General features: G+C 41.9%; 2 protein-coding genes across 9 annotated transcripts in view; one reads left to right on the forward strand and one right to left on the reverse strand.

Moving 5' to 3' along the window:
* LOC121594682 overlaps positions 1-16254 on the forward strand; it is a 111470-nt gene extending 95216 nt beyond the window's left edge. For all 6 annotated transcript variants that reach the window (XM_041918241.1, XM_041918246.1, XM_041918243.1 and 3 more), the window contains exons 8-13: positions 4103-4609; positions 6398-6520; positions 12130-12384; positions 13330-13584; positions 13772-13911; positions 14627-16254. In XM_041918241.1, coding sequence (XP_041774175.1) covers positions 4103-4609; positions 6398-6520; positions 12130-12384; positions 13330-13584; positions 13772-13911; positions 14627-14809 — 1463 coding nt within the window. In that variant the 3' untranslated portion in view covers positions 14810-16254. The remainder of the gene's footprint in view (positions 1-4102; positions 4610-6397; positions 6521-12129; positions 12385-13329; positions 13585-13771; positions 13912-14626) is intronic.
* Positions 16255-16768: 514 nt separating this feature from the next.
* The window catches only part of LOC121594681 (fibrillin-2), a 105731-nt gene continuing 97123 nt past the window's right edge, over positions 16769-25376 (reverse strand). For all 3 annotated transcript variants that reach the window (XM_041918240.1, XM_041918237.1, XM_041918239.1), the window contains 2 exons: positions 17285-17444; positions 16769-17102 (listed from right to left, as the gene is read on the reverse strand). In XM_041918240.1, coding sequence (XP_041774174.1) covers positions 16801-17102; positions 17285-17444 — 462 coding nt within the window. In that variant the 3' untranslated portion in view covers positions 16769-16800. The remainder of the gene's footprint in view (positions 17103-17284; positions 17445-25376) is intronic.

Below are 25376 nucleotides of genomic sequence, written 5' to 3' on the forward strand. Positions count from 1 at the left end.
CACCGGACACTGGGAGCTAAATCGGTGTCAAACGTGTTCCGGATTCGATGTTAAGGTGTAAGTCAACTGTTGTTTCCCGACAGTGCAGCCGGCAGCAAAACTCTCATGCTTCGAGTCAATTAGCAAAACGATAGTCTCGAGCGTGTATGCCGGGCACCTGCACATTGTGCAGTGTTTAAATTACAACGCAACAGTTTCCTGTCCAATGTCCTTGCACTTACTTGCAAGAGATTACTACCAGCAGCAACAGCAGCAGTGGCCACACTTGACCACGGCCCCGTGTCTGTGTGCTGGTGCTGGAATTCAATCTCACTAATGATTATCCACAATCTGGGTGTGTTATCCTTCGTTCTTATCCTTCCTGCCGGTCACTTACACCACCAACAAAGCTGGACGTGTCGTTAATGACAGAGTTTTCTCCGTTTCCCCAGACACTCCGGACACCCGGAAAGCGAAGAAAACATTTGCCTCTACAGGCTACCATTGAGTCGTTCTCGGAACCATTGGAGATTTCGAGACCTGATTCGAACGGACACTCGACCCGACAGCAACAGCTGTTTGTGGTTTTCAGCTGATGACAAAACTGTAAATGAGCTTCAATCGTTGGAACCATTCCTTTGTATCACAGTTTTGCCGCGCCGCATTTTCCAGAAGGACAAGTTGTGCTAGGTAAATTAGGAATGTGAAAAAGTGGAGATAGAGAGCGAGGAAACATTCTCGGGCCCGCCACCGATTGCGCAACTGATTGTGGGAAGGCGAACTTTTGCCTTTTGCGCCGGCGAGTGAGAAGTTTAGTAGCAGGCACCGACTGACGCCGGGCAAGCTATTGGAGTTCTCCATGGGCTACGAGATGGATAAAAACTTTCCGGTTTTTGGTTTCGGTGTGAGAGAAGCCACCAAACAATGCCTGCAACAATGGGGGAGTTGGCTCCGATTGGGGGGAAACATCTTTCGTAGGACAGCAGGAGAGCGCCGGTATGGAAGGAAAGCTAACGAACGTTTTAATGGGAGGCGAGAAAACGGCTTTGTTTATTCGTCTGTTTATCAGTCCGCCCTTCCCTGTTGTGGTTGTTGTAATGCAGAAGAGTTTTTTGCTGTCGGATTCTATCATTTTCCCTTCCTAGATTCTTTATCGAATGCTGCAAAAGATCTAGGCAAATGATCTTACCGTTTCGGTACCAAACCCAGAGCATGGTTTTCCCTCCGCCAGCACAACATGTGCGCTTTATCGATTGGATCAAGTTTTTGGGGGAAGAAATAAACACAACCAAACTACGGCACAGATCGGCCCAGTTTGCCCAGGGAAGGTGTAGTTTGGTTGCAAAGTTCAAAGAAATTAGTGCAAACATGCCGAGCACGTATGGTACGGATAGTACAGGTGTGAACTATGGATTTGGTAGCAGTCGTATTGCGGGGTTTTGCAGGAATTGTTTCGGTTGTTGTTGTTCACCGTGTTGTGGGAAAGTTTGGCCATAAACGATGGTTTGTTTTGCTGCAATCAATGTTGGAGGTAGCTTCATTGTGTTATGGAAGGTTGCTGTTATGATCATTGCTGCAGCGCAATGAAATAAGAGATTTCAGGTTTTGGTGTTGTGCCAGATGTTTAGACACATTTCCAATTTGCAACCAAACTAATTTAATCTACCTTAGGACGTACTAATCATATAATCGTAATAATAATATAATCGTTCTAGTGACATATTGTTGAATAAAAATAAATAAAATTTTGCAAATAAAGTGACCGAGTAACAGTCAAAAGGTGATGCGTTACCTAAAAAACTGTATATCTTGGTGCTTCAGAACATTGTGCCACGTTGTCTATAACTATAAGGTAGAAGGATATAAACATCATTGTAACTTCCATGCAGCTAGCTTAACTCAAATAAACATTTAATTTGGCGGCAGATATACCTACTGAACGATAACTCTACCTAGGAGGAGGATTTGCATTCATTTTGCAATTATTTAGAGATGTACTTCATTCCAAACAATTTACAGATCTACGCTTTCTATTTCGAACTAGAAGCAGATCTACGCCAACTAGAAGTACTTTGTTTTAGCTCGAGTTCAATGAAGCTGTTCGTACTTTAAGCTGGTACGATTTGATCAAACTAGACGCGCATACAGCGATAATGAACCTGTGATGGCTATTAGACTTAATGCACACTACGCCTCTTTTGATTGAAACCTTGTATGTTACCTTGTATGTAGTGAAGTGATTCTTACTTTTTTTATTTATTTTGGGCTAATGTTATAATTTAGGCTACTTTTATTCGTGATATATTGCTACCTAAGACATCTAGGATGGTTAATAATATCGGTGATTAGATCGCTATGATCAATGGTATGCCCAATCACTTAATAAATGAACAAATAAAGCAAAAACAACCAAAATCGCCTAGAAATATGCAACATAATTTTTGTAACACATTTGGAGTTTTTCTCACTTGTTTCATATTCATCCTACAAGAACAGAATAAAACGCATTCATAACTTAAGTGCTTCACTTCCTTGCTGAAACGTTGAAGCCTATAGCCAGGCGAAGGGAGTGGTTTAGTTTAGCTCAAATCTTAAGATACATTCAAGCGCACAAATAGTCTCTCTGTTATATGTAAATTATACCAACGAAATTACATCTTACCATCAAAACCGAACAGAAGCTAAAGTTATTTGCACACATGCTGTAACATAAACTCCACTCTAAACATCAACTTCATGACTTCATCAGCCAAACATGCTCAAAATGCTTCTTCCCATCAGTATGAATTAAATCCCTGAAACCTTCGTGTTACCTAATGCCAGTCCCAAATTCCGTTTGCAATAACTCTCACCGGCTTAGATCGATTCATCTACGGTTGGTGATAAGCAAAAAAACAACATCACACAACTCTCCAAAGTTCAAGCGTCTTGCTGACAGGAGTGTCTCATCGAAAAGCCGCCCTTAAAAGCATGGCAAACAGAGCCTGCACCACCGGGGGCCGATAGTTACCGTTTGTCGAAATTCCCCTCTCACTGGAAGGTCTTTTGAAAAGGCGTAAATTAAAAAAAAAACTCCACCAAACCGATCAAAAAACACGTGTGGCGTGGGCAATTGCAGTAGAAGCTGACGATGCGCACCAAAGCTAGAAAACGCATCTGTGCATTGTTTTCATCGGAATTTCATTTCCCAGCATCACCAACACCAGCAGGAGCTTGTCTCAAATGAACGGAAAGCAGTTTTCGAATGATGAATCGAGGAAAGAAGAAAAACAAAAACTCGCACACTAAAAGAGTCGCAACTCACACAGGCCCCCATGCGCTTAAACCCATCCGGCAGTACGGGGTTTGTTTACTTCCTAGCGGCACCTTTTCCGAATGCCGAAAGCGAGCAACATTCCGATGGGATTAGTGCAGCCATTCGGGATGCAGTTCGCACAGTGCGTGTTTGCGACTTTGGTTGAGTGGGGATTGAGGTTGTGTGGCCAGGGTTCATTGCACAAAAAAAAGGGGAAAGCACCTTCCGATAAAAGCCATTCGATCGAATCGAAAAACCCCTGGGCTCGAACACAGAATGCCTCAACTCAATTTCGCCCCACACTAGCGGCCACCATCGTTTTGGGGTTTGTGCGGAGTTCGAAGTTCATCATCGTTTGATCGTTTTACGCACTTCGATTTATATGCAATGAATGTGAATTCACTGGTTTACGCAAGAGTAAGAAAAAAAATCAACCTACGGGTGTGATGATGGCGTGCGTTGATTGCATTTTTTCGCCCCAAAAGGCCAGCAGCATGAAGCCAGCCCGAGAGTGTGGAAATCGTTTCACTCGTTCACGGGAGTTTGGATTTTGATTTATTTGTCTGCGTGTTGTAGAGGAACTCCTTTGGTCGAAATGTGAGTTTCGCACTAAACGAAATCAATGGGCTTTTTGGGTTTTTACCCTTGGTGTTGCAGTAAAATCGGTTATTGTCGCTTTCGGAATGATGGAGTTGTTTTTGCGAAAGGGAAAACAGTTCATTAGTTGATTCTTGGAGTTGTCGTTCACCTTTGGCTAACTCTTAAAACTCGTCAAACATCTGCTTTCACAATCCAAATTAATCCATTTCAACGTTTCCACTTTCCCAGATGTAAACGAGTGTTTGCTGCGAAACGGCCACGGCCCCTGCCAGGATACGTGCATCAACACGTGGAGCAGCTACAGGTGCACCTGCGACGGGCTGCCGGGGACGCGGCTAGCGCCCGACGGCCACTCCTGCGAGGACATCGACGAATGTACGGTGAACAATGGCGGCTGCTCGCACACCTGCCTCAATACGCTCGGGCGTGCGTTCTGCGTCTGCCCGGAGGGGTACATGCTGGACGAGGACTGGAAGACGTGCGTCGATGTGGACGAGTGTGCCAACCAGCGATCGATAGCGACCGAGCATCGGTGCCACGGCCGGTGCATCAATACGGTCGGGTCGTACCGGTGCGAGCCCGCGGACGACCCGGTCGTCGGCCAGTCGGTGAATGGAGCAATGGAGCGAACGGATGAGGCCGTGGAGGGCGGTGAAGGCGAGCTGGAGCAACCGGACTACGACACGCTCTGCCCGACCGGCTATCATTTCAACACGACGATGGGCGATTGCCAAGGTGAGTGCTGTTGGAAAAGGGGGCAGGGGGGGGGGGTTGAATTGAAAGGAGCTGTTCATGTAAAATGCAACACGGGTTTCGTCTTCTCGGTGGTACGGTGGCTTGATTTCGATGAGCAATTCGCGTAAACTCGATGAATCTACACGCGGGTTCATGAGGATTCAGGGTTATTTTGAGTGCAATTCTCTTCCGGAAAACCAGTGCAATATCATAGACAAATGAAACTAAAGGCAAATAGTCGGAAACTATTGGGTTTGAAGAATTTTATTACATTATTTTTACATTAATTAAAACATCTATAGAATACGAATGAGTTTCTTCTTTGAAAAGTAAATTATTTTTGTTGGCTGTTATTTTATTTGAAGAAATTTATTAGCTTTGAATTGCTCATTTATGAAGATTTTGTATACGCGGTTTGACGTTTGGCATTTATTTTTAATTTGCATCAATCTTACCGCAAGGCCAGACGAGGTGACATATACAGCGAAATGAACTATTTGACAGGTGAAATATCTGACAGGTACAGCTAAAGGGTTGGGGGAGATACAACATCCGCTTTTGAAAATCACTTAAAAAGAGTATCATCTTAAGCGGAACATTCTCAATAGGGAAGAAATTATGAACTGTTGACTGAAAATTAACGAAATACTTGATATTGAAGTTTTTTAATGGATTTAGTTGCGATTGTACACGTTATTTGTTTACATTGCACCTCAGCTGGTTGCTGTGATGTGTAATCTGGCAGATATTTCACCTGTCAAATAGTGCATTTCGCTGTATATTTCACCACGTCTGGCCTAGCGGTTAGATGTTTATTTTACATAGCTACATAGATTAAAACATAGCAACATACAGGTTGTTGAGATACCCGAGATACGCTGTTAATATGGACCAAGATGAAACTGCGGATCTTGATTTTTTGCATAAGTTGATTTTCGAAAATTTCACCCATAACTTTTTCACACAGTTCAGTATGACACATCCACAGTTTATGTTATTTAATGAATTTTATGGTTATTGGTAAGATTCTGAGTCAAGATCACAATGTTGTAGCTTATTGAATGATATTTCAACATTTACCAAAATGAGTATTTATTATAAATTTAGCATTTGTTGAGTCAGTTCCGTACAATTTGTTTATTTGTTTATTATAACAAACAGCATATCTTCAAATTCGCGTAAAAGAGGTACCGCAAATGGCGAGGATCGCCAGTATATCTCTAATGCCGTATTCGCATTTCTATTTTAAACAGGCAACTGATAGATAAATGCGCATTTATTATCCAGCTTTATATTGTAGAATAATCATGGGAGGGTTGAAATTAAGCAATTGTTTGCGAATCTCACTATTCAAATATTGGGAAAATAAAATAATGCAATCCTTGTAATAAGCTTGTTTGCATAGAGAATTCTGAAATTAATCACATAGAAAATGTGGAAATTGATTATTAAATAACCAAGCAACGAACCTGTGTTTTGAAGACAACAGAATGTCACACTCAATGGTCAATATATCTTTACAGTCATTTACTTCACAGATTAATAAAATAAATTTGGTTGTCAATACTAAAATGCTATGCTAGTATCTACACTTGCTGCGCCACAGATAACTCATGCACTTGTTAACCTTTGCTAAAGGGTAACATGTAACCCGATTCGCCTCCTTGTTTCGAAGGAAATGTTTTGCCATAACTAACTTCTTCTCTCACTGTATCTCTCTCTCTCTCTCTCTCTCTCTCTCTCTCTCTCTCTCTCTCTCTCTCTCTCTCTTTCCCAAAAACACCCCAGATACGAACGAGTGTAGCGTCGCTAATGGCGGATGTCAGCAGCATTGTATCAACAGTGACGGAAGCTACTACTGCTCGTGCAAGTACGGCTTCAAGCTGGACGCCGACAAGCGTTCCTGTCTCGGTAAGTGTGAACATGTCACGGCATTACGTAGCCTTGTGCCCTCTCCAACCTTCCTTCAAACAGCAAACGCCTAACACCGAGAAAGCAAACCAGATTGTCGTGTTGCCCACCGGACACACATGACGCACAAACAGTGTTTGGCAAGCATTAGCATCGAAGCACACTACCAACCCGGCACATCCGCGTATGTCAATGCACTCCCGCAGAAGTGCCCTCCCCCCACTCCGAAGCAACGATCGGAAACTCACTTGCAGCGGAACAATTATATTAACATTTATCATAATCTAATTACCGCTTGATAGCCCAGCGCTCATTGATTTACGACACGCACGTTAATGGAAAACGTTCCCCTATTTTTCCCAACCCCGCATGCCCGTTGTGCAACCTTCGAGCGGCGGGGGTGTGAAAACTTTAGCACGCAACCGGAACCAAAATTTATCACCCGGAAGCACAAACCGGCAAGACTCCAACGCACACGCATAATGCAACACATCCGATGCGTGCCGCATTGGCTTGAAGCAGAAGCTGCCGGCGCTGGAACATCTTAATCATTGTTCGCTACAGCAACGCACGAAACCGAGCAGTGTATTAAGATGGGTTCGGGTTTGGTTCCCGCTCCGCTTAATATCAAGATATGAGATAACAACCACTCAGCCCTGCTTGAGATGAAACCGGAGCTCGATGGCCTTCCCCCTACGACCGCTCGTAGCTCTCCTCGCTCCCAGGGAGGGCTTGATTTATTTCCCAGCCTCCCATGGAGGATGGCAACAAAACGCTGAAGGAAACACTTCTCCATCCGAGCTGGAAATGAGATAAAATATTACATCATTAAAGGTGGCTCTTCTGAGAAGATGCCCCCTGGTGGCTTTGGTCTTCATCTTCAAGAAGGACCCACACACACACACACACACAGACAGCTATCGTTTTGCTGAAACATGCACATTCGAATCAGAACCGTTCATTGTGCTCGCCCACAAGGCAGTTGAGTTGACAAATTAGCTTACAATAGTGATGGCATTTAAATTTACGATGCGACACGATTAGAACCTCCCCATTACCCCAACGACAAGGAGACCTCTGTAAAAGAGATGAAAGGGCAGACGAACGAGAGATGAATGGATAACAAGCGTTGCTCTACCACTGCTCTACCAAAGATGATGATGATGGTGGATTTTGCTTTGTGGAAGGGATATTAATTAAACATGTCCTTTATTTACTCTCAACAGTAGTGAGTTCCGTTTTGTGCGTCATGAAATTTGTTAATTAAACTTCCCTTTCGCCCTTTCTCCAGCGAAAGCTTCCGTTTGCAAAGGCAATCGAACCGACGAGCCAACAAACGGCCCTTGACAAATGACAACGGAAGGGACAATGGAAATGAATAGAAGAATATTAACCCATCCCCCACCTCCTTCCGACCTTCCCCTAAAAAGGGCAAGCATTTTAAAACACGAAGATCATGATTTTTAACCATCACGAGCCGGCGGGCGCTGCCCGAATGTCAATTTTCACTTAACGCGTCCCCGGGAGCCACTTATTTAATGTCACGAAAGCGGTCCACTTCGCGCCGGCAAAAGCGGTGATAAATGTGAAACGGAAATCAAACCTCGAGCGAGCCGAACACAGAGCAAAGCCGGAAAGCAGACGATTTGATAAGAGCCACTCCGGTGCACAATGAACGTAACACAGTAACAATTCTATCTTCTTTTCGGTCGCGCTTCAAAATTGCTGCTGTGTTGCAGTAGAAACGTTTACACAAATCGGAAATCACTTTCCATTTTCTTCCCATTCCCAGTCCATGGCGGACACTTTTTGTTTGAGCAATCGAAATTGATAGCTTCGGCGTGCTTGGGATGGAAATTAAATGTAAAGAGACGGCACGTGTCGAGTCCAAAAGCCGACTCATTAATGTGCACAGCGAGGTCGAGTGACGGGGACACACACACCCACCCATGCTTATCTCGGCGAAAAATCCAAAAAGCACAATGAGGTGGAAACGATGCTTTCGGTCCGCGAGGGGGCCATGGGGATGCTTTAAAATTAATTGAATTATTTTAAGTTTACCTTTTCACCGGCGCCGGCACAGATGGCCGGAAAAAAACGAAAGGGAAAAGTTTTGAGAATAGTGTTTTTAATGAAGCAAACACTTTCTTTCGCAATGCGCAATGCGTTCGTGTACGTGTACCAGGCAGGTCACAGCATCGCATTTTGGCCGCGTCTTGTCTCGCGTCCGTGCCGGCCAAAGGTCTCAACTGGGTTGTGTACGGCTCATTAGGCAAAACGTATTCCGCACAAACTTCTTACCACGGGCAAACAGTAATTACAGCGTTCGTTGTAAAATGGAACAAATAAAAAAATTGCCTTCATTTGCGGTCACATTTTTGGGACAGAAGTGTGATTGCAAACACCCATATCTTCCACAAAAACACGCTCCTTTAACGGAATCGTGGTGAGAGTTTATAAATGTTTTGCACAAAATATTTCTCGAATTGTTCACGAAATTCAACACGGAAACGCCGCAGCGAGTTTCGATGAATTGAATGTATTAAAGGAAAGGAGGCTGGTTTATTTTTCCAGTTTGTCCATTCCAGCGCCTCACAAAAGAAAGGACGATAGAGGCGAAAAGTCTAGCAAAAAGCGAACTCAAAGAAAATACCGTAAAAAATATCTTCCCCCTCGTGCGCTTGACCCGGCCGTGCCCGAGTGAATGCCGAGCGAGGGCACAGTGTAAAGCGTAAAATTAATGAACGATAATGAATGGAATTTTGATTAAAAATGCAAATTTTCACACCATGATCTTCTCGGTGCTGGGTCGAGGTGGAGGTTCCGCATGGCAGGTCCGACACTCCGGGGCTTTGCGGCAGACGATAAGCTTCGGCCAGGCGGTGGTTGGTGCGATTTCGCGGATTTGCTACGATTTAGCGATAATATAAGTGTCTACCGTGGGGCTTTGTTGACGGAAAATGAATTAATGGTGATTTTGGTTGCTGCTACATTGAGGAATGACACAGTTAAACCATGTTGCAGGGCTTTAAAACATACCGAAAGGTTGGAAGCTCAAGTAGGAGAACAAAGAAAACCCGCAATAACATCAACCTGCTTAGGGTGAGAGATTTGTGAAAAGAGCCCTCCAAGAATGACAATCAACTGACACGTGATCGTAGCATTTGTGCGGCATAGAATGAACCGAGTAGTCAAGGATGCTTCCCAAGAAACTGTGAAAGCGTCTAAATGGCGTATAATTAGTCCCGGTGCAAAGTTACACAACAGTGAGCAAAAAGAAAAAAAAATACCGGGCGACTCCACTAGAGCCAGAATCTAATTTTGGACGGTGAATGGCAGCAAAGTTCCGATAACTTTTTTTTTCTTCGTCTTCCTCGAGCGGCTGGGCTCGAGGAGGGTGGTGGTGTCCGGTGGTCAAAGTGGTGTTGGTGAAATATTTTAATTAAGTTCACTTCAGCATAAATTACTCCCGCACATGCTTCAACTGGACGGAAAGGATCGTGGGGCACGAGAAATGTGGCCGATCGAACAGGTGTTCTGTGTGCGTGCCGCAGTGCCGGAAGTGTACGGGAATGGAGGTTCGGACCAGAACTTTAATGGAGTCATATTTCATTGAAACATCGTCCAAAGTTTGAAGGAGTCGATTGTCGGTGTCGGTTTGATGATTTCGGATTGGGGTTGAGTAGTTTGCTGAAACTTGGGTAATGGTTGATGATGGGTGAATTTCATTTACATGGAATTGAGGCACAGTTTTTGGGTGCAACATTGACGGACTGGAATTTCACGAAGGCGATGGAATGTTAGTGGAAAGCGTCATGGTAGACGAATGTTTGCGCAAAAATAGCAGCTTTAAGTGTTCTGGAAATAATTGTAGCACAAAACAAATGATTTTTAAAACAACAATGTATGTTGTACGCCGCAAACACTTAATCAAAACTTGTTCAAATTATTAAGTTATTATTACAGAGGTTTCCAAGTCACTTTCGAATTGAAACATTGTTATTCACCGCGTGCAACATTTCAATCCACATCAATCTGACATTTCATTTCCATCATCGTAATGTTTAATTTCCTCAGCATGAATTTCAACACGACTCAAGCCGCATTGAGTTTGAATGTTATTTTTTATGTGTTGAAAATCATGTGTTGAAACTGAAATTTCATTTTGAAGCAAATAAATCATTTAATAGCTGTTGAAAAATATCTTGAATCTAGTGAATAATTTTGTACACATACGAAAGTACAACATTAAAAAAACATTTTTAAATTTTTACTTACCCCAGGATCTTCCAAGTCAGTTTCAAATGTAAACATTGTTATTTACCGCATACAAAATGCTGTTCCACATGGATCTGACACTTATTAGCCATCATTGTAATTTTTAATTTCTACAGCATGATTTTCAACACGACTAAAGCTCGATTTAGTTCGACAGTTCATTGTTATGTGATGAAAATCATTTTTTGAAACTGAAATTTCATTTTGAAACAAATAAACCATTTGACAGCTGTTGAAAAACATCTTGGATGCGGTGAATAACAATGTTTACATACGAAACTGACTTGGAAAACTCTGTATTGCATAACCTTAGGGGTAATGGACATCATAATACAGCACCGCATCCTTACAGGTTATACAAAAACAAAAGAAAAGTATCTATAATATCTTAATACCTAATACCAAAACCCTGATTGTGTTATAATATTCATGAAATATTGAGTACTTATCCATATTGCACCGATAAAATAGTTCTTATATCGCATACATGTTGGAACTGTGCAATTTTAAACATTGAACAATTTATGTAGCATACTTGTAGGCGTTATAAAACAGGCTTACTGTTTTTGTTTTAATATAGTGCCGAACATATAACTTCAAAATTATACTTAAAACACTTGGCTGGTCTAGGCTCAAAAACGCCTAGATGTATGCATGTTATAAATATTGTAGGTTTTTAATCTGAAACTTGCATATTAAAATGCGTGCAAATTGAAAATTAATAAACATCGATAATGATAAATACTACCATTACAAGGCATGAAATAAAATTTTCTCTCAGTTCATATGTTATTTTAATCTCATGAAATTTTTCTATTAAAAGCTTGATCTAGTGAAAAGAAGTTACTCGCAAGCAACCTAATTTTATTAACTACTTACTTTTTATATACCAAATCCGATTGTTGAATAGATTAGAACATATTTTTTCGAATACTTGTTAAATAATACCTTTAATTCAGTAAATCAAAAGCACCATTTTTAGTGTAAATCTTCTACCAAAACTAACTCAAGCCTAAATTCAACGAAAAATAGGTTCAATGGCGCATCCTGCATAAAAGCACGTCTCTGTACGACGGCCATAATTAAATCTCTTCTCAGCAATCACATCAAACGACAGTACGGTGGCGATTCTTTCCTTGTTACGTGACCCACCGTTCAATTCTTCATTTCTGTTGCAATACGTTTAATGTTCGTTTCAACTCTTTGAAGAAAAACCAAATGAAAAAACGTACTGCATATCGGAACATCCAATAGCCCACGTAACAATTGTATCCACCTAAGAGCAAAACGTCTTAACACTCTATCCCTCCATTCTCTCTTTCTCTCCCCAGTACTGAACGACTCGCTCCGGCTAGCCGATATTGCCTGCCCGCCACTGTTTCCACCCCGGCACGGTTACCTCGAGTGCAGCCGGCCGATCGACGAAATTGCGGACGGCCCGAACGGGGGCAGCCTAAAGATTACCAATCGGCCCGGCAGCCAGTGCATCCTGAAGTGTCCCACCGGGTACCGGCTGGAGGGCAAGTTTTCGAAAATCTGTGGCACCGCCGGCGAATGGATTGGCGACGAGAATGGCACCTGCATACGTAAGTAGATTGCGCGCTCGCTCGAAGATATGCGCACCACAGTGTGCAGATATGCATAATTGGTTGCAGCTGCGGGTTGCAACATGCAAAAATCGGGTCGCCACCAGCAAAAGGGGGAATGAGAGGCTTCATTTCATCTCGCCCCGGGTATGGTTGTTTGTTTTGTCCGCATTTCTTGTTTTTTGTTTGTTTTTGTTTTTTGAATCACTCTTTCAACTTCAACACCAAACACTGCAACATTTTTAACACAGGAAGGGAGGGGAACAACATGATTCAGAATCGTTATTTATTTTTTTCTGTTTTCCGCTGGCTTTTGCATCATAATGTCATGATAATTACGCAGCACGGTGGTTTTCCATTCAAACGAACGCTGATTGAACGATGGAGCGAGAAGTTGGGAGTTGGTTCGGAAATGCGGAGTGTTGGCAGCCGGAGCAAAACCGCGTGGTTATAAAGAGCACTTTAATTGGCCGATGGTGATATCAATTTGTGCGTCCATTATGAGCCGCAATTTAAGAGCTGCCGGTCGCTGCAATTTGTTTCAATTTTCAAACAATCAAATCGATTGTTAGTGGAAACGATTTTTTCAATTAGGGTAAATTATTTAGTGTGACCTTTGGGGAATTAATTTCACGATCAATTGAAAAGTGTGATGTTTGACAGTACACCTATTTATTTATGCTTGTTTGTACAAGGGTTGATTGATATTTAATACAAACATATAAACGGTCAAGTGTGCTCGACTAGTGAAACAAAATTCCATCTGGTTGGTTAAAGAGCCTCTACAGCTAGGTTTGGTAAAGTTCGGATTGAGCTTAGTATGATTGATAGTCAATAGCAATAAAAATTTTCAAAATTAATTATTCAATTCGAGAGCTCGGTCTACTTTTTCCAATTCCATTTATTGAATTGTTTGCTTGCCTGACCACTTCCTACTCCCAATAGGGTACCCACAACCGAAGCTGATCTGTCCCACTAGCGTTAATGTGGAGCTGCACCCGAACGAAACCGAAACCACAACGGTACGGCTGCGGCGACCAGAAACGGACGTCAGCTGGGAGCGGGACGTGCAGGTTGAACCGGACTGGGTGAAGAAGGACAGCTTCCCGCTAGCGCTCGGAAGCCTTAACGTCAGCTACACTGCTCGACATCCCGTCTCGAAGCTGCACACCGAATGTAACTTCCTCATCAACGTACTGCGTATGTATTCCCCGCGCTGACGGCACTGTGTGTGTGTGTGTGTGTGTGTGTGTGTGTGTGTGTGTGTGTGTGTGTGTGTGTGTGTGTGTGTGTGTGTGTGTGTGTGTTTGTGTGTCTATCTATGATCGTGGTGGTAAGCTAAATGTGTGATGTTTGGTGTTGTGTTTTCTTTCCCTTTTACGTGCAGCTGGCTCGCCACCCCGTGTTGACTTCTGCCCGGACACGCAGGTGTACACGATCGAGGGACGGCATCAGAGCGTAAAAGCGACCTGGGAGGAGCCGGTCTTTTCGGACAATGTCGGTGTGGTTACGATCACAAAATCAAATGTAAGTAATTCTTCTCGCTTAATTCTTTTCTTTAAGAGGCAAGTAAATGTTTTGAATTACTCCGTTCGGCAATTGAAACGCCTAAAGATATGCATTACGCAATGAAAATAAAGCAAGCAGGCTTACCTGTAAGTGTAATTGCTTGATCACTATCCTAATAACAATCATTCGTTGAATTTAGTAAAACATGCAATGAAATACATGCAAATCATCGATGAAATAAATTATTTTAAAACCATCTCCTTAGAGTTTTTAATAAAAAAAAAACATTCCCTTAGCGCCTAAAAGTATGCAGTGTTGTAAATTTGCAATTTGAAATTAAATTATTTTAAATTGTTACAGATCATTATTCTGTACATTTTTAACAATAGAAACTATTTTGGTAGCTAAATTATTACAAAACATTTTAACACAGAGAATCCTACAAACACTTACAATACTAATCTTCACTCATAATTAAAAAAAAAGAATTGAAATTTCTACTGAAATGTCGTATTTTAACACTTTACATCACTTACAGATAACCTTAATTGTTTTCACTCTAAAACAATGACCATATCATTTTAATTCCGAATTCTATTGGAAATAAACTATAACCAGCAGCGCATTTTAAATTGCGCCTACATTTAGGCGCCTAACGTCTTAAAAAGGGTTCATAGTTCCAACATTTAACTTTTCATCCAAAATCTATTTCCATTCCATCAAACAAAAACAGAGCCCCGGAACGGACTTTGGTGCTGGCAGTCATCTAATCACGTACGAAGCGCACGACGACGCGGAATGGAAGAGCAAGTGCGTCTTCAAGATCGTCGTGAACGTGAACCCCGACCAGCAGCAGCAACCAACGGCACAGTCGCACTTCCAGCTACCGATACTGTACAATCGGTTCTACTTCTAAAACAGATCGTGGCCATCACCAGGACCAGGCGCACGGTATAGCGGTGCGCTCGCCGCATTGTACAGATTGGAGAGGTGTGCATATTTTACAAGAAGACTAGAGCAAGCAGGTTTTTCGTAGGCACCGTTTGGCGATGAGCAAGTTTTTGTGGGCAGCAAACATGCAAAACACAAGGTAGGCAAAACGAAAGCTTTTTACGTCGCCACCAAGGCCAGCGCGGTGCTTGAATAAGTGAAATACAATAATGCAAGAGTTTATGCTATACAACTGAGCCGTGAAAAGGGGATGCAAATAAAAGGGAGCAAGTAATACGAGACCGAATGTGTGTGAAATTACGTTGAAAAAGGAAGAACCATTACTTCTGAGTGCACGCTTTCATCACACCCGGCAGCATTCTTGCTTGCACACTCACTCACACCCCTGCTCGCGAGGTGAGTTGCAGAGGGAGATTATACATAACAAGCAAATATCAAGTCGTACATATACAGATTCTAAGGTTTAGTTTGGTAAGGATATTTAGCCGTAAGCCATTCAGTATATTAAAGCAAAACACACATTGCGGTGCGAGTTTTGGCGAGCGATTATCATTCGATGGATGAAAGGTTTAATCAAAAAACCCCACATCAATATACATGACAGTCTAGACAGTGGTGGTAGCAGTTTCGGTTTGTTCTTTGGCCGGTGGCGTGTATGTAAATAGCATCTTACGCTGAATTTGAACATTATTTAAAAACAAACATGCAAAACAATATGTCTCAATTGAGATGAGCAGAGGAAAATATTTGATGATAAGATGAATTGCAGAAAAGAGAAATTTTCTACACAAAACAATAACATGCCCAAATTGATAAAGAGAAGAAAAGAAAGATATCAGTCTCTTAGCTAATGGCAGAAACAAAATGGTTTGTTCTCTCGATTGCATACTGTGTAAATAGCGCTGCTTTTTTAAATCAGCGCCTTAAAGTATGCTATCCAACTGGAATTGCTACGTCAACAGCTTGTGTTTCGTCTGTTTTAAGCATAATTCTCCACACTGGAAACACGGATGGGCATGCTTCGTCCAGCTGTCCGTTAGAAAGTAGCTCTCATGCTGGACAGGGGGAAGTAACTGATTGAACCAAAATAGTGTGCAGCAGCAGCTTAGCGATCGTAGGGCAAACAAAGGCTTTAGTTTCGTGGTTTAAATGTAATGATAGTGCTGCAATCCCCTCCCCTACTTTCAACAGCTATTCCTTTCAATAATTCAACACTTGTCCGGGTACGGAGAGGTTTGGGGCAGGCAGGAAAGAACATCCCGAACCCGGACGAGCTGAACCATGTCTGTATAGCGCGTTCACCGTGCACCGATGGTACACGATGGACGATGGTTCGGCCATTCAAATATCAATAAAACGAAACCAATGGTGAAATGAATTTCAGACAAAATGGAACACACGAAAAACACACATGCCAGCCAAGTCGTGGGTGAATGAGCTTGATGATATCCGAAACAGGCATGACTCTCAGGATCACAGGTGTACGAAAACGGAACGGTAAGTTTCATTAATTTTTATTTTATTTTTATTACTTTCCAATCTAATCGATGCGCTGTTAAGAAGGGTTTACAGTGCCGTTTAATGCACCACAATAGTGTTGTTTTATTTATCTTTCTGTCACGAGTAGGATATGGGTCATGGAGAATATGAATGAAGCTAAAAGCCTATTTGGTGTGTTTCATATTGCATACATTTAGGGGAATATTCGGGTAATGCAACTTGTTGCTTGCGAGGAAATCGTAGTCATTCGTGATTAGAAAGCGTTTATTATTCTTATAGGCTTACGTTTAGAGAAAAGCTGTTGATATAACATAAAGGATATTTATCGACAATTAAATTAATTTAGAAAAGAAGACCATCAGCTAGTTTGGAATCGTACTGACTGGTTGAGGTAAGACGGTTAGAAATAGTGTTTCTTTCTTTGCACGAAACAATTACTCTTCGCAATAGACTCCCTTATTCCTCGATTTTACCTTCATCGCTACTCTTTTCTTGTGCGTGTGGTCGACTGCGCTTTTTCAGCCAGCGACGTGGCTGTTGCTGCATGTGATGCTGATGATGCTGCTGCTGATGATGTTGCTGATAATGGGATGCACTCATCGGCTCGGTAGGCTGTGGCTGCAGTGGCCGCTGGGGCAAGTGGATGGCCCTCAAGGACGACGGTGAAGCACCGTCCTGAGCAAAAAACGGTGGCCTAGAAGTAGCCGCCACCGCCGCCGAGACCTTATCCCACGAGGAGTAGTAGCGAAGCAGATTATCTGGAAAAAGAGGGAAAAGAGGAAAGATTAGAGCCGCGTTAACCTTGCTACGAAGGCAAACGTGTTTAAGGAGCTGTTTCTATCGACATGTGCGTTTCATATTTCGCGCGGCTTCTTAAACTGTCAAGACCAATGGCACAATGTGCTTGAGAACGGTGGCACGAGTGTCTAGTGTTACTTACTGTAACGCTGATGCTGTTGGCGTATCAGTGCCGGACTCGCGTTGGGCGACTCCTCCAGATGCTGAAGATGCTGCGCCAGCATTCGCTGCTGATGGCGCAATCGGGCCAGCTTCTGCTTGATGCGGATGTTCTTCACCACGCAACCTTGCGGGACGTGCAGCTGGAGGGAGGGGTTAGAAAGAGAGACGTATTAAAGCGATTGAAAATATTATACTCTCGTTGTTGTTAGCTTTTGGGCTGTCTTTAATATGCAATCGCTTAAGGCAAGCAATGAATGATACTTTTTTAAGTTTAAAACCTCGCCTAATGTTATGCAAATCGAAGTACGAAACGTCTTTTTTTCGAATGTTGCATGAAAAATGTATGTAATGAAATGTTTTTACTTACCTTCAGTGCGATTTTGTCAATAGAAGCTTAAGCATTACAATTTCATCAGCATAGTATAATGACAAAACATATCTAAATCATGCAAATTGGTTCATTCGGGAAAAAATCCATTTGTGAATGCTCAACCCTTACTCATCGTAAATCAACTAAACCAACTAACTTACTTATACCAACAAAATAGGTCTATGACCGTTTCTAGCTGCGTCAAAATTTCCAATCATCCCATCACGCACCACTTCCCACGAGAAACCATTTCCAATTGCGTTCCAATTCGCACAAATTAACTCATCAATCCCAACCATTTCGATGGGCCTAAAAGTTTAGAAGCCAACCGTGCAAAAAATGGAATTAATTATACCACAGCGACACCTCGACGTCTCAGGTCGACCTCGATTGAACCCGGACAACAAATAGCGGAAGCCCCAAAAGTCAACCGTGATCCCGTGCTCCTGCCCCGGAACTTTTACAGTGCCCAATAGACCGGAAAGTCAAATAAAGTGCACCGAACCGGCACATCGATTAGAGAGTGAAAAGGCGAGAGAAAGAGTGTCCACTTTTGTGTTATTCCGCGCGCAAACCCCCGAGCAGACCTACCCGCTCCGTTCCAGATGGTGGGAAAAGGTGGGAAAAACGAAGCCAACTGAACCCAACTCAACAGGGAAAGTTCAATCGAACGGGGAAATCGGAAATTGGGAGTCTGTGCGCGGCATCAGAAGTTGCACCATACTTTGGGTTTCGTTTGGCCGGCATTCGTGTGTTTGTTTATGCATGTGATTGTGTGTGGACATGTGGTTTTCGATGCGGCTACTCTCGGCCACTGTTAGGGTGAGCTCAGGGGCTGGGTGTTGTTTATTCGGATGTAAGCCGCAAATACTGTTTACCGTACACGCACACCCGTGCTGCCCCGTGGGTACGAAAGCAAATCTGCACCGACATGCGGTTTTTGAGGGCTGCACTGCAGTTGTGTGGCAGCGGCTTGGCATGTGATTGTGTGCGTCAGGGAGAGCTAAAGCGCTTTACTGTACATTCACGCTGATATACTGTGTTTCATACTGTTTTCAAGCTGGTTAACGAGGTCTTTTCAAAGAATATAATTGAAATTTCAATTAATTTACATACATTTAGGCGCTTTGCATTGAACATTCAATAAACACAGTAATACTCCTATCGGTATGCAATTCACATTACATAATGCACATTTTAGCTACTCAACGACTATAGTTTGGTTTGCTCATTTTACCCTCGATGGCGCCAACTAGGACTCGCCAAAAAGGGAGCAAAGCAGAGATTGCATGTGAAAAACCTGTTCTACCATATCAACACGCCCACTCCTTCCCAGGACTGCTAATCAAAGCCATAACTCACGCCGCACGCGAAACGCATTAATACGCAACGGCACAAAAACCGCCAATTATGTGCAACATGCACACCCCGTTTCGTCGATACGAAACGCTAGGTGCCAGTCAAAAACACACGCACTCGCACACACCGACTTGGTCACTATGGCGTTTGGCGTTCGGTTACCAAAGTCAATAAGCACCGAATGAAGCCACCGAATTTCCCGTCTACCCGAACGTGTAAAATTCCAATATTGTGCTACGGTGCGGGAAAATGGTGTTTGCTCATGGACGGGGAGGGGCACGGTTCCACCTTGATATATATTCTCTCCCGTTTCCCGGTTTTAGTTGATGCGTTTTACTGTGTGCAGTTGCGGAAATGAACAGGTGTAAGTTTGTGTGTGCGCGTTCGGAATAAGAGACTTTTGAAACTGCGTTTTAAAGTTGTAAGCTTCAGTTGGGTAAATGAAGTTGGCTCTTTTTGGCATAATTGCTGCAGGATTCGTACGGTTTAATGGATTCGTGCATATTTGTTAAATAAAAAAATAAATTTTCATAATCCATTAATGTTTGCCGAGAGAAACATCGAGCAAAAAGCCTTGGAAACGACTTAATCGAACGTTACCATTCATCAATCGATATCAAAGTTTTTACAATCATGCTGCTTTTGAGTTTTATGCTAGCCTTGGACAGGAGGTAACTTGATTTCATGTATTCAATTACAGGGAAAACGCTCAAACAAAGGCGTACAGTGCGTTATCGACACAACCGCATTGGTATCACATAACCTTACGAGAAATTTTTCTACGTTTTGTTTGAATTTTTATCAGGATTCCCTCAGTTAATACAACATCAACAAAGAACATGATATTGGCGTTGTTCATCACTAAACTTTTGTTGATTGATTTAACTTTGTAGAAATTTAATTACAAAATATCTCGATTTTTTGAACGCTTTCTAGTTGGCATGTTAGTTTTTTTTATTGAATGTTTCTATGGATGGCTGACAGTTCAATCATCAAGCAAAAAAAGCAAAAAAAAGCAATATCGGTATAAAAAATCTGGTTTTTGAAAAATTCCTCACACTATCAAGACATTGTAAGAAAAATTGCAGATTATTTTTAGAATTAATTCATTAAAAGTATTTACTTATACGAGAGAAATAATGAGTTATTGTCCTAATGGTGGTATAAAAAAGCTTCTTGACTACTATACAAGGTTTCCCACGATTTATTGGTCAGTTCCAATGCTTTTTTGGTGCGTTCTCACGATTTTTTGATCCTATTCCATAGATTTCTGGTTCGTTCCCATAATTTATTGGTATTTTCCGATTGGATATCATTACAATTGGACCAAAAAATTCTGGGAAACGGCCAAAAACTCGTGGGAACGCACCAAAAAATATGAGAACCCACCAAAAATTGATGGGAACCAACCAATAAATCGTGGGAAACCCTGTAATACTTTTACAAAAATTGGTTGAATAAGAATAGCAAATTTTTTTCAATTTTTCAATGTTTTCTCACCTGTAAGAATTTAAAACTTAAAGAGCATTTATAGACAAAAAAAACATAAGTTTTCCTATGATGGCCAAGGTTATAAAATTAGCTAAAACTGTCCATATTGTTCTATTAATTGGGATATTGTTGTTCTGCTGTCAGTGGTATTGTCACGAATAAAAATCACGTAAACTGATTTCATATTGATATCATATAAAAATAACCAACAATCATATATGTAACTTAGTTAAACTACGAGCAAGATAAGATATTGTAATAATACATTTGCCCCAGTTAGAACGAAATGCAAACCAATGCTGATTCGTCTGGAAAACGCATGAATGCCGAAAAGAGATACTAACGAGCGATGCCCACCAAATCATATTATGCATTGTTCAGAAATCCATCGAATCATCAAACAACACTTAAAACCGTTTAATCTCACAAAAAATAAAAATCCACCTCTGTCGCCTGTCCTGCCACAGCACGGTGCTATTCAATATTTCTCTCATTTCCGGACGGTAAATCACTCGCGACCAAGCGATAAACAGTTTCATCCGTGCGGGCGTAGAAAACTTTTCCACCACGAGCCGCCGTGTGCAGCTGCGATCGAGTCAGCAAGTGGGAAAGACGTGATAAACAAAAACAATCTTACCACCCCGCCCGTCATCATCGCCAACCATCAGCACCATGATTTCGACAGCCAGGACACTCGTAACAATCGTTTGCTCGTTTTACGACATGTCTCCGGCTTTTGTTTTGCCAGCCCCGAAGATTGGCGTCAGAGTTGGGTGGTTCGAATTTCGCTACACGATTATTTCTCGCTGTAACCAGCGCAAGGCGAGAGACAACACACACACACACACACACACACAAGCGCGAGCTGCAAATTGTGCGATACGCGAATGCAAAAACGCGTCCCGTTTTCCCCGTGATAAAACCCTCCGACACAAAGTCAACATGGAAAGTGCACAAGAAAGCGTTTTTCTTGGGTAGAAAACTTTGCGCAGCTTCCAACGATCGGTGGTACAAACATAAATAATCGTCATACACACACACTTACAAATGGCTGCCTGGGCGAAAAGTGCAGAAAGTTGCAAAACTTTACGCTCCGTTGTAGCGATTCGCTTGGAACGCAATTGAAGGGACCAACTTTTTCCCCTCCATCGGATCGGGGCTCGGATAGCGTTTGCTAAACGAGCTGCTCTCAACACATTTTCCACGCCATCAATGTGTGTGTGTGTGTATCTTTACAGAATTTTTGGTGACTGTTGAAGTCTGTTGGTGAACAAACTCATCGCCACACAGTCACCGGCGCCAGTTTTAAACGGGATGATCCTGCAATTCGGTTTACTTTCTCGTTAACTGCCTGCTGGATACAGTTGTGAGTTTTTTGTTTTCTTCTATTTCAGAAGATACCGTAATGACTGAACTTATCGTTAAAAAGTGTAATGAAAGAGCTGTAACCAAACGCACGCTTTACAGAAGTAGAAAAAACAATATTTCTCAGTCGAAAGCAGCTAAGTTTATAAACTGACAATAACATTTCTGCGTGTTAGATGCATTCTAGAGAAAAATTGTATGACGAATTGCATGCTGAAAGGAACTTTTGGTGGAAAAAAAGTCCAATGTGAATATGACCTCGGCTTATTTTATTGCCCTCTCTCTTTGCTGGTAGTTTTACTTGAGTATAGCTGTATCAATATGGTTTTTAATCCAACCTTTTTTATTTAAATTAGTCAAAAATTAACTTTAATTATTCTATTGCATCCTTCAGCTATAGCTGTAGCAAGCCCTTCGAAAGATAATCTGCCGTATCGGGGAGCCCGTTCGTTCCTGGGAACGTTCGCCGCGACGCTCAGTTTCACTCATTTCATAGCCCTCTATGATAAAAAATTAGAGGCTTTGTTCTGCCCAATCTAGTGGTACAACCCTGTCCACTCATGAGCGACGAACGTTCTTCGACAAACGAGCTCCCCGATACGGCTGAATGTTTTCAAATATTTTGAAAATGGGCTGCAAGATGTTTTATATCATTCTTGCTTGGATGGTGCCTTTTTTTTAAAGCGTATCTAGCGGACCGTAAACTAGCGACCGTATCGGGGAGCTCGTTCGTCGAAGAACGTTCGTCGCTCATGAGTGGACAGGGTTGTACCACTAGATTGGGCAGAACAAAACCTAGACGGTTTTCTAATTTTTGATCATAGAGGGCTATGAAATGAGTGCAAATGAGCGTCGCGGCAAACGTTCCCGGGAACGAACGAGCTCCCCGATACGGCCGTAGGTCAGTATGACGTGCTCTATCGTAAGCAGGCTACCAAAGGGGTAAGTATAAGGATTTCATACCTTCAGGCATTTTTTTTATTCAGGAGGGACGGCTTTGCCGTATTGCTTAAACTTCAGGCATTTATTTAATAGTAAAAGGTACAATTTACAAATAAGCTATAATTTTCAAACATACAACAATGAAAGCAGTAAGACAAATTAGGCAAACGCTAAACACAGTGTTTCAGACAATTTCGTTTCCAAGCACAATATAGAGACCAACCGACCATAGGAAGCAGTTAAGGAATGCGTATAGTGTAATGTACACACACAAAAAAAAAAACAAAATCTCAAAAAATAATTTCCAAACTTGTAGCTCATTATTTACGCAGCTACATTGTGAAGCAAAACATAAACACTCCAAAGAGTTTATTCATTACAGCGCTAACTTTCGAGCGCCCACCAACAGCTAATCAGCCAGCGCGCTCGGGTTGCACTCACTTTACCCAGTTTGCAGTTTTGCCCTTATCGAACCAACCACCCAATCATCGACAGCAGCAGCTGACCCAGCTTTCGTGTACTTTCGGTTATAAAGTGTAAGCAGTTTTTCCTCCACCTTTCGGCTTGCTTTGGGTGAGAAAATGCAGCACATTTTTTGCCTTCCCATTTCATTTCACTCTGTTGGCCAACTACCCTTTTATTTTTTGTCGTTGCTTCCCCCGATCGACTTTTGGCTGGGATGACAGCGCGTTTGTTTGCGTGTGTGTCTGTGTAAGGGTTTACTACACCAAATACTACAACCGAGAGTAGATAAAGTGCACAAGTTCCAGTGAACGACATGACACCTCTTCCTCCTCTTTCCGCAGTGCTTTCCGCACTGTACCATTTTGCAAACATTTTCTAAATAATCGCTGAAAGAGCTCGAGGGAAGAGTTTTGCTTCGTTCATCCTGTGTATCGTTTTTTTTTGCCAAACCATTTCATTCTACAACGCCCCCTGCCTTTCCCCTCCCTGAAAGTCGTTTCGGAAGAATTTTTAATTAGCCTCCACACTGTGTACGCAAGCGACGGTACAACTGCCGGAATGGAGGGAAGGATTTGAGGATGTACCGTTTGAATTTATCATGAGTCAAACTTTCGACTCCAGCATCAGCATCCAAACACCGCCAGCGCAAGGGTACAAGCCGCATTTGCACTGATAGCGGGACAGCAGTGTTTGGGGAAAATGCTCAAACCGTCAACACTGTCCAGCAAAAAAAAGGGTAAAAAAAGTAAATACGACTAGCAAAGCGGCAGCCAAGGGTGGAAAAGGAGACTAAGCTTTATGATTGGAACTAAATCAAATTTTTCGAAACTACCCTGTTTCTCCGTTCACCAGCCATCCCGGTTCTTTGCCCATGTAATGAAACGTTTTTTTGCTGGCAAATTAGAACGAAACACTTTCGGGGAAGAGCAAAATGATGGGTAAAAAAGTTCACCGAGCAACCGGTCGATAATGGTTGAAGCGAATGGTATAAATTTGGTTGTTTACAGGTAGCATTTAATGAATTATCAATTACCGGCCCAAACTGAAAGCGTTTTGCCCACCAAACGGACAACGCGTTTGCCCGTGAGCGAACGATCGCCGCGTTTCAGTGTAAAACGATTGCTTATGCATAAATAATCGTTACAGGCAGTGGAGCAGTTTGAAGAAGAACTTATTGGTGTAATATTTTTTTAAATAAGTTACGTTTATGAACAAAATATTTTTTAGCTTTTGCTTACATTTCCAAATACTTACGACTTTCTGTTTTAAAACTCAATATCCAGCATTCTACTCAAACGATTCAACATTGACGAACGTGTTTTCTAATATTTCAAATATTCTTTTTTAAAAGCCTTTTAAAGACTGATTTGAATCACACATTCCATACATTCAGGCGTATTTGAAAAGAGTGCAAAACAAGCATGGAAAATGCAGTCTGTCTGGCAGCTATAAATAAAGTAGTTGCTGCATGACAATAGGCTTTGTAGCAAGGAATGTAATCAATTGAGCTGTATTTTTCAATTGCAGCTATGTTGAATGTAACAACTGATTTGTAAAGAAGGATAAGGTTTGCAGGCAATTTGTAAACAATGATAAGTGGTGAAAAAAAATGTTCAAAATACAACAAAGAACAACAATATGAAATAACTCTGAGAATCGATAGGAAAAAAACAAATACGCTCCTTATTTGTAAAGACAACAGACATTAAAAAACAACAAAAATACGATAGAATAAAAAAACAACACCAAAACGATAGAGGAACGCTTCAACTCGAGTGCAAATCAACCGTCAAACAATGCAAAACTAACACAGTTCACCGAAAAACAACACACCAAAAAGCTACAGAAACACAACAAGTTAAGGACAATAGCAAAAACATCTATTCCAGCTTATCAGCGTACGCACCGAGAAGAGTAATGGGTGAGCAAAACAAAACAAAAAATAGCCAAATAACATAACACAAAAGTTCCCAACAACACAAGAGAAGTGCAAGCAGAAAAAAACCAACAGACAAACGAGTCAAAACAAAGCGAAACGACAGACAAACAAACAAATTGCAAATTAAAAAAAAAAAGAAAA

This window comes from Anopheles merus, chromosome 2L (genome assembly GCF_017562075.2).
Source record: "Anopheles merus strain MAF chromosome 2L, AmerM5.1, whole genome shotgun sequence".
Lineage (NCBI taxonomy): Eukaryota > Metazoa > Arthropoda > Insecta > Diptera > Culicidae > Anopheles > Anopheles merus.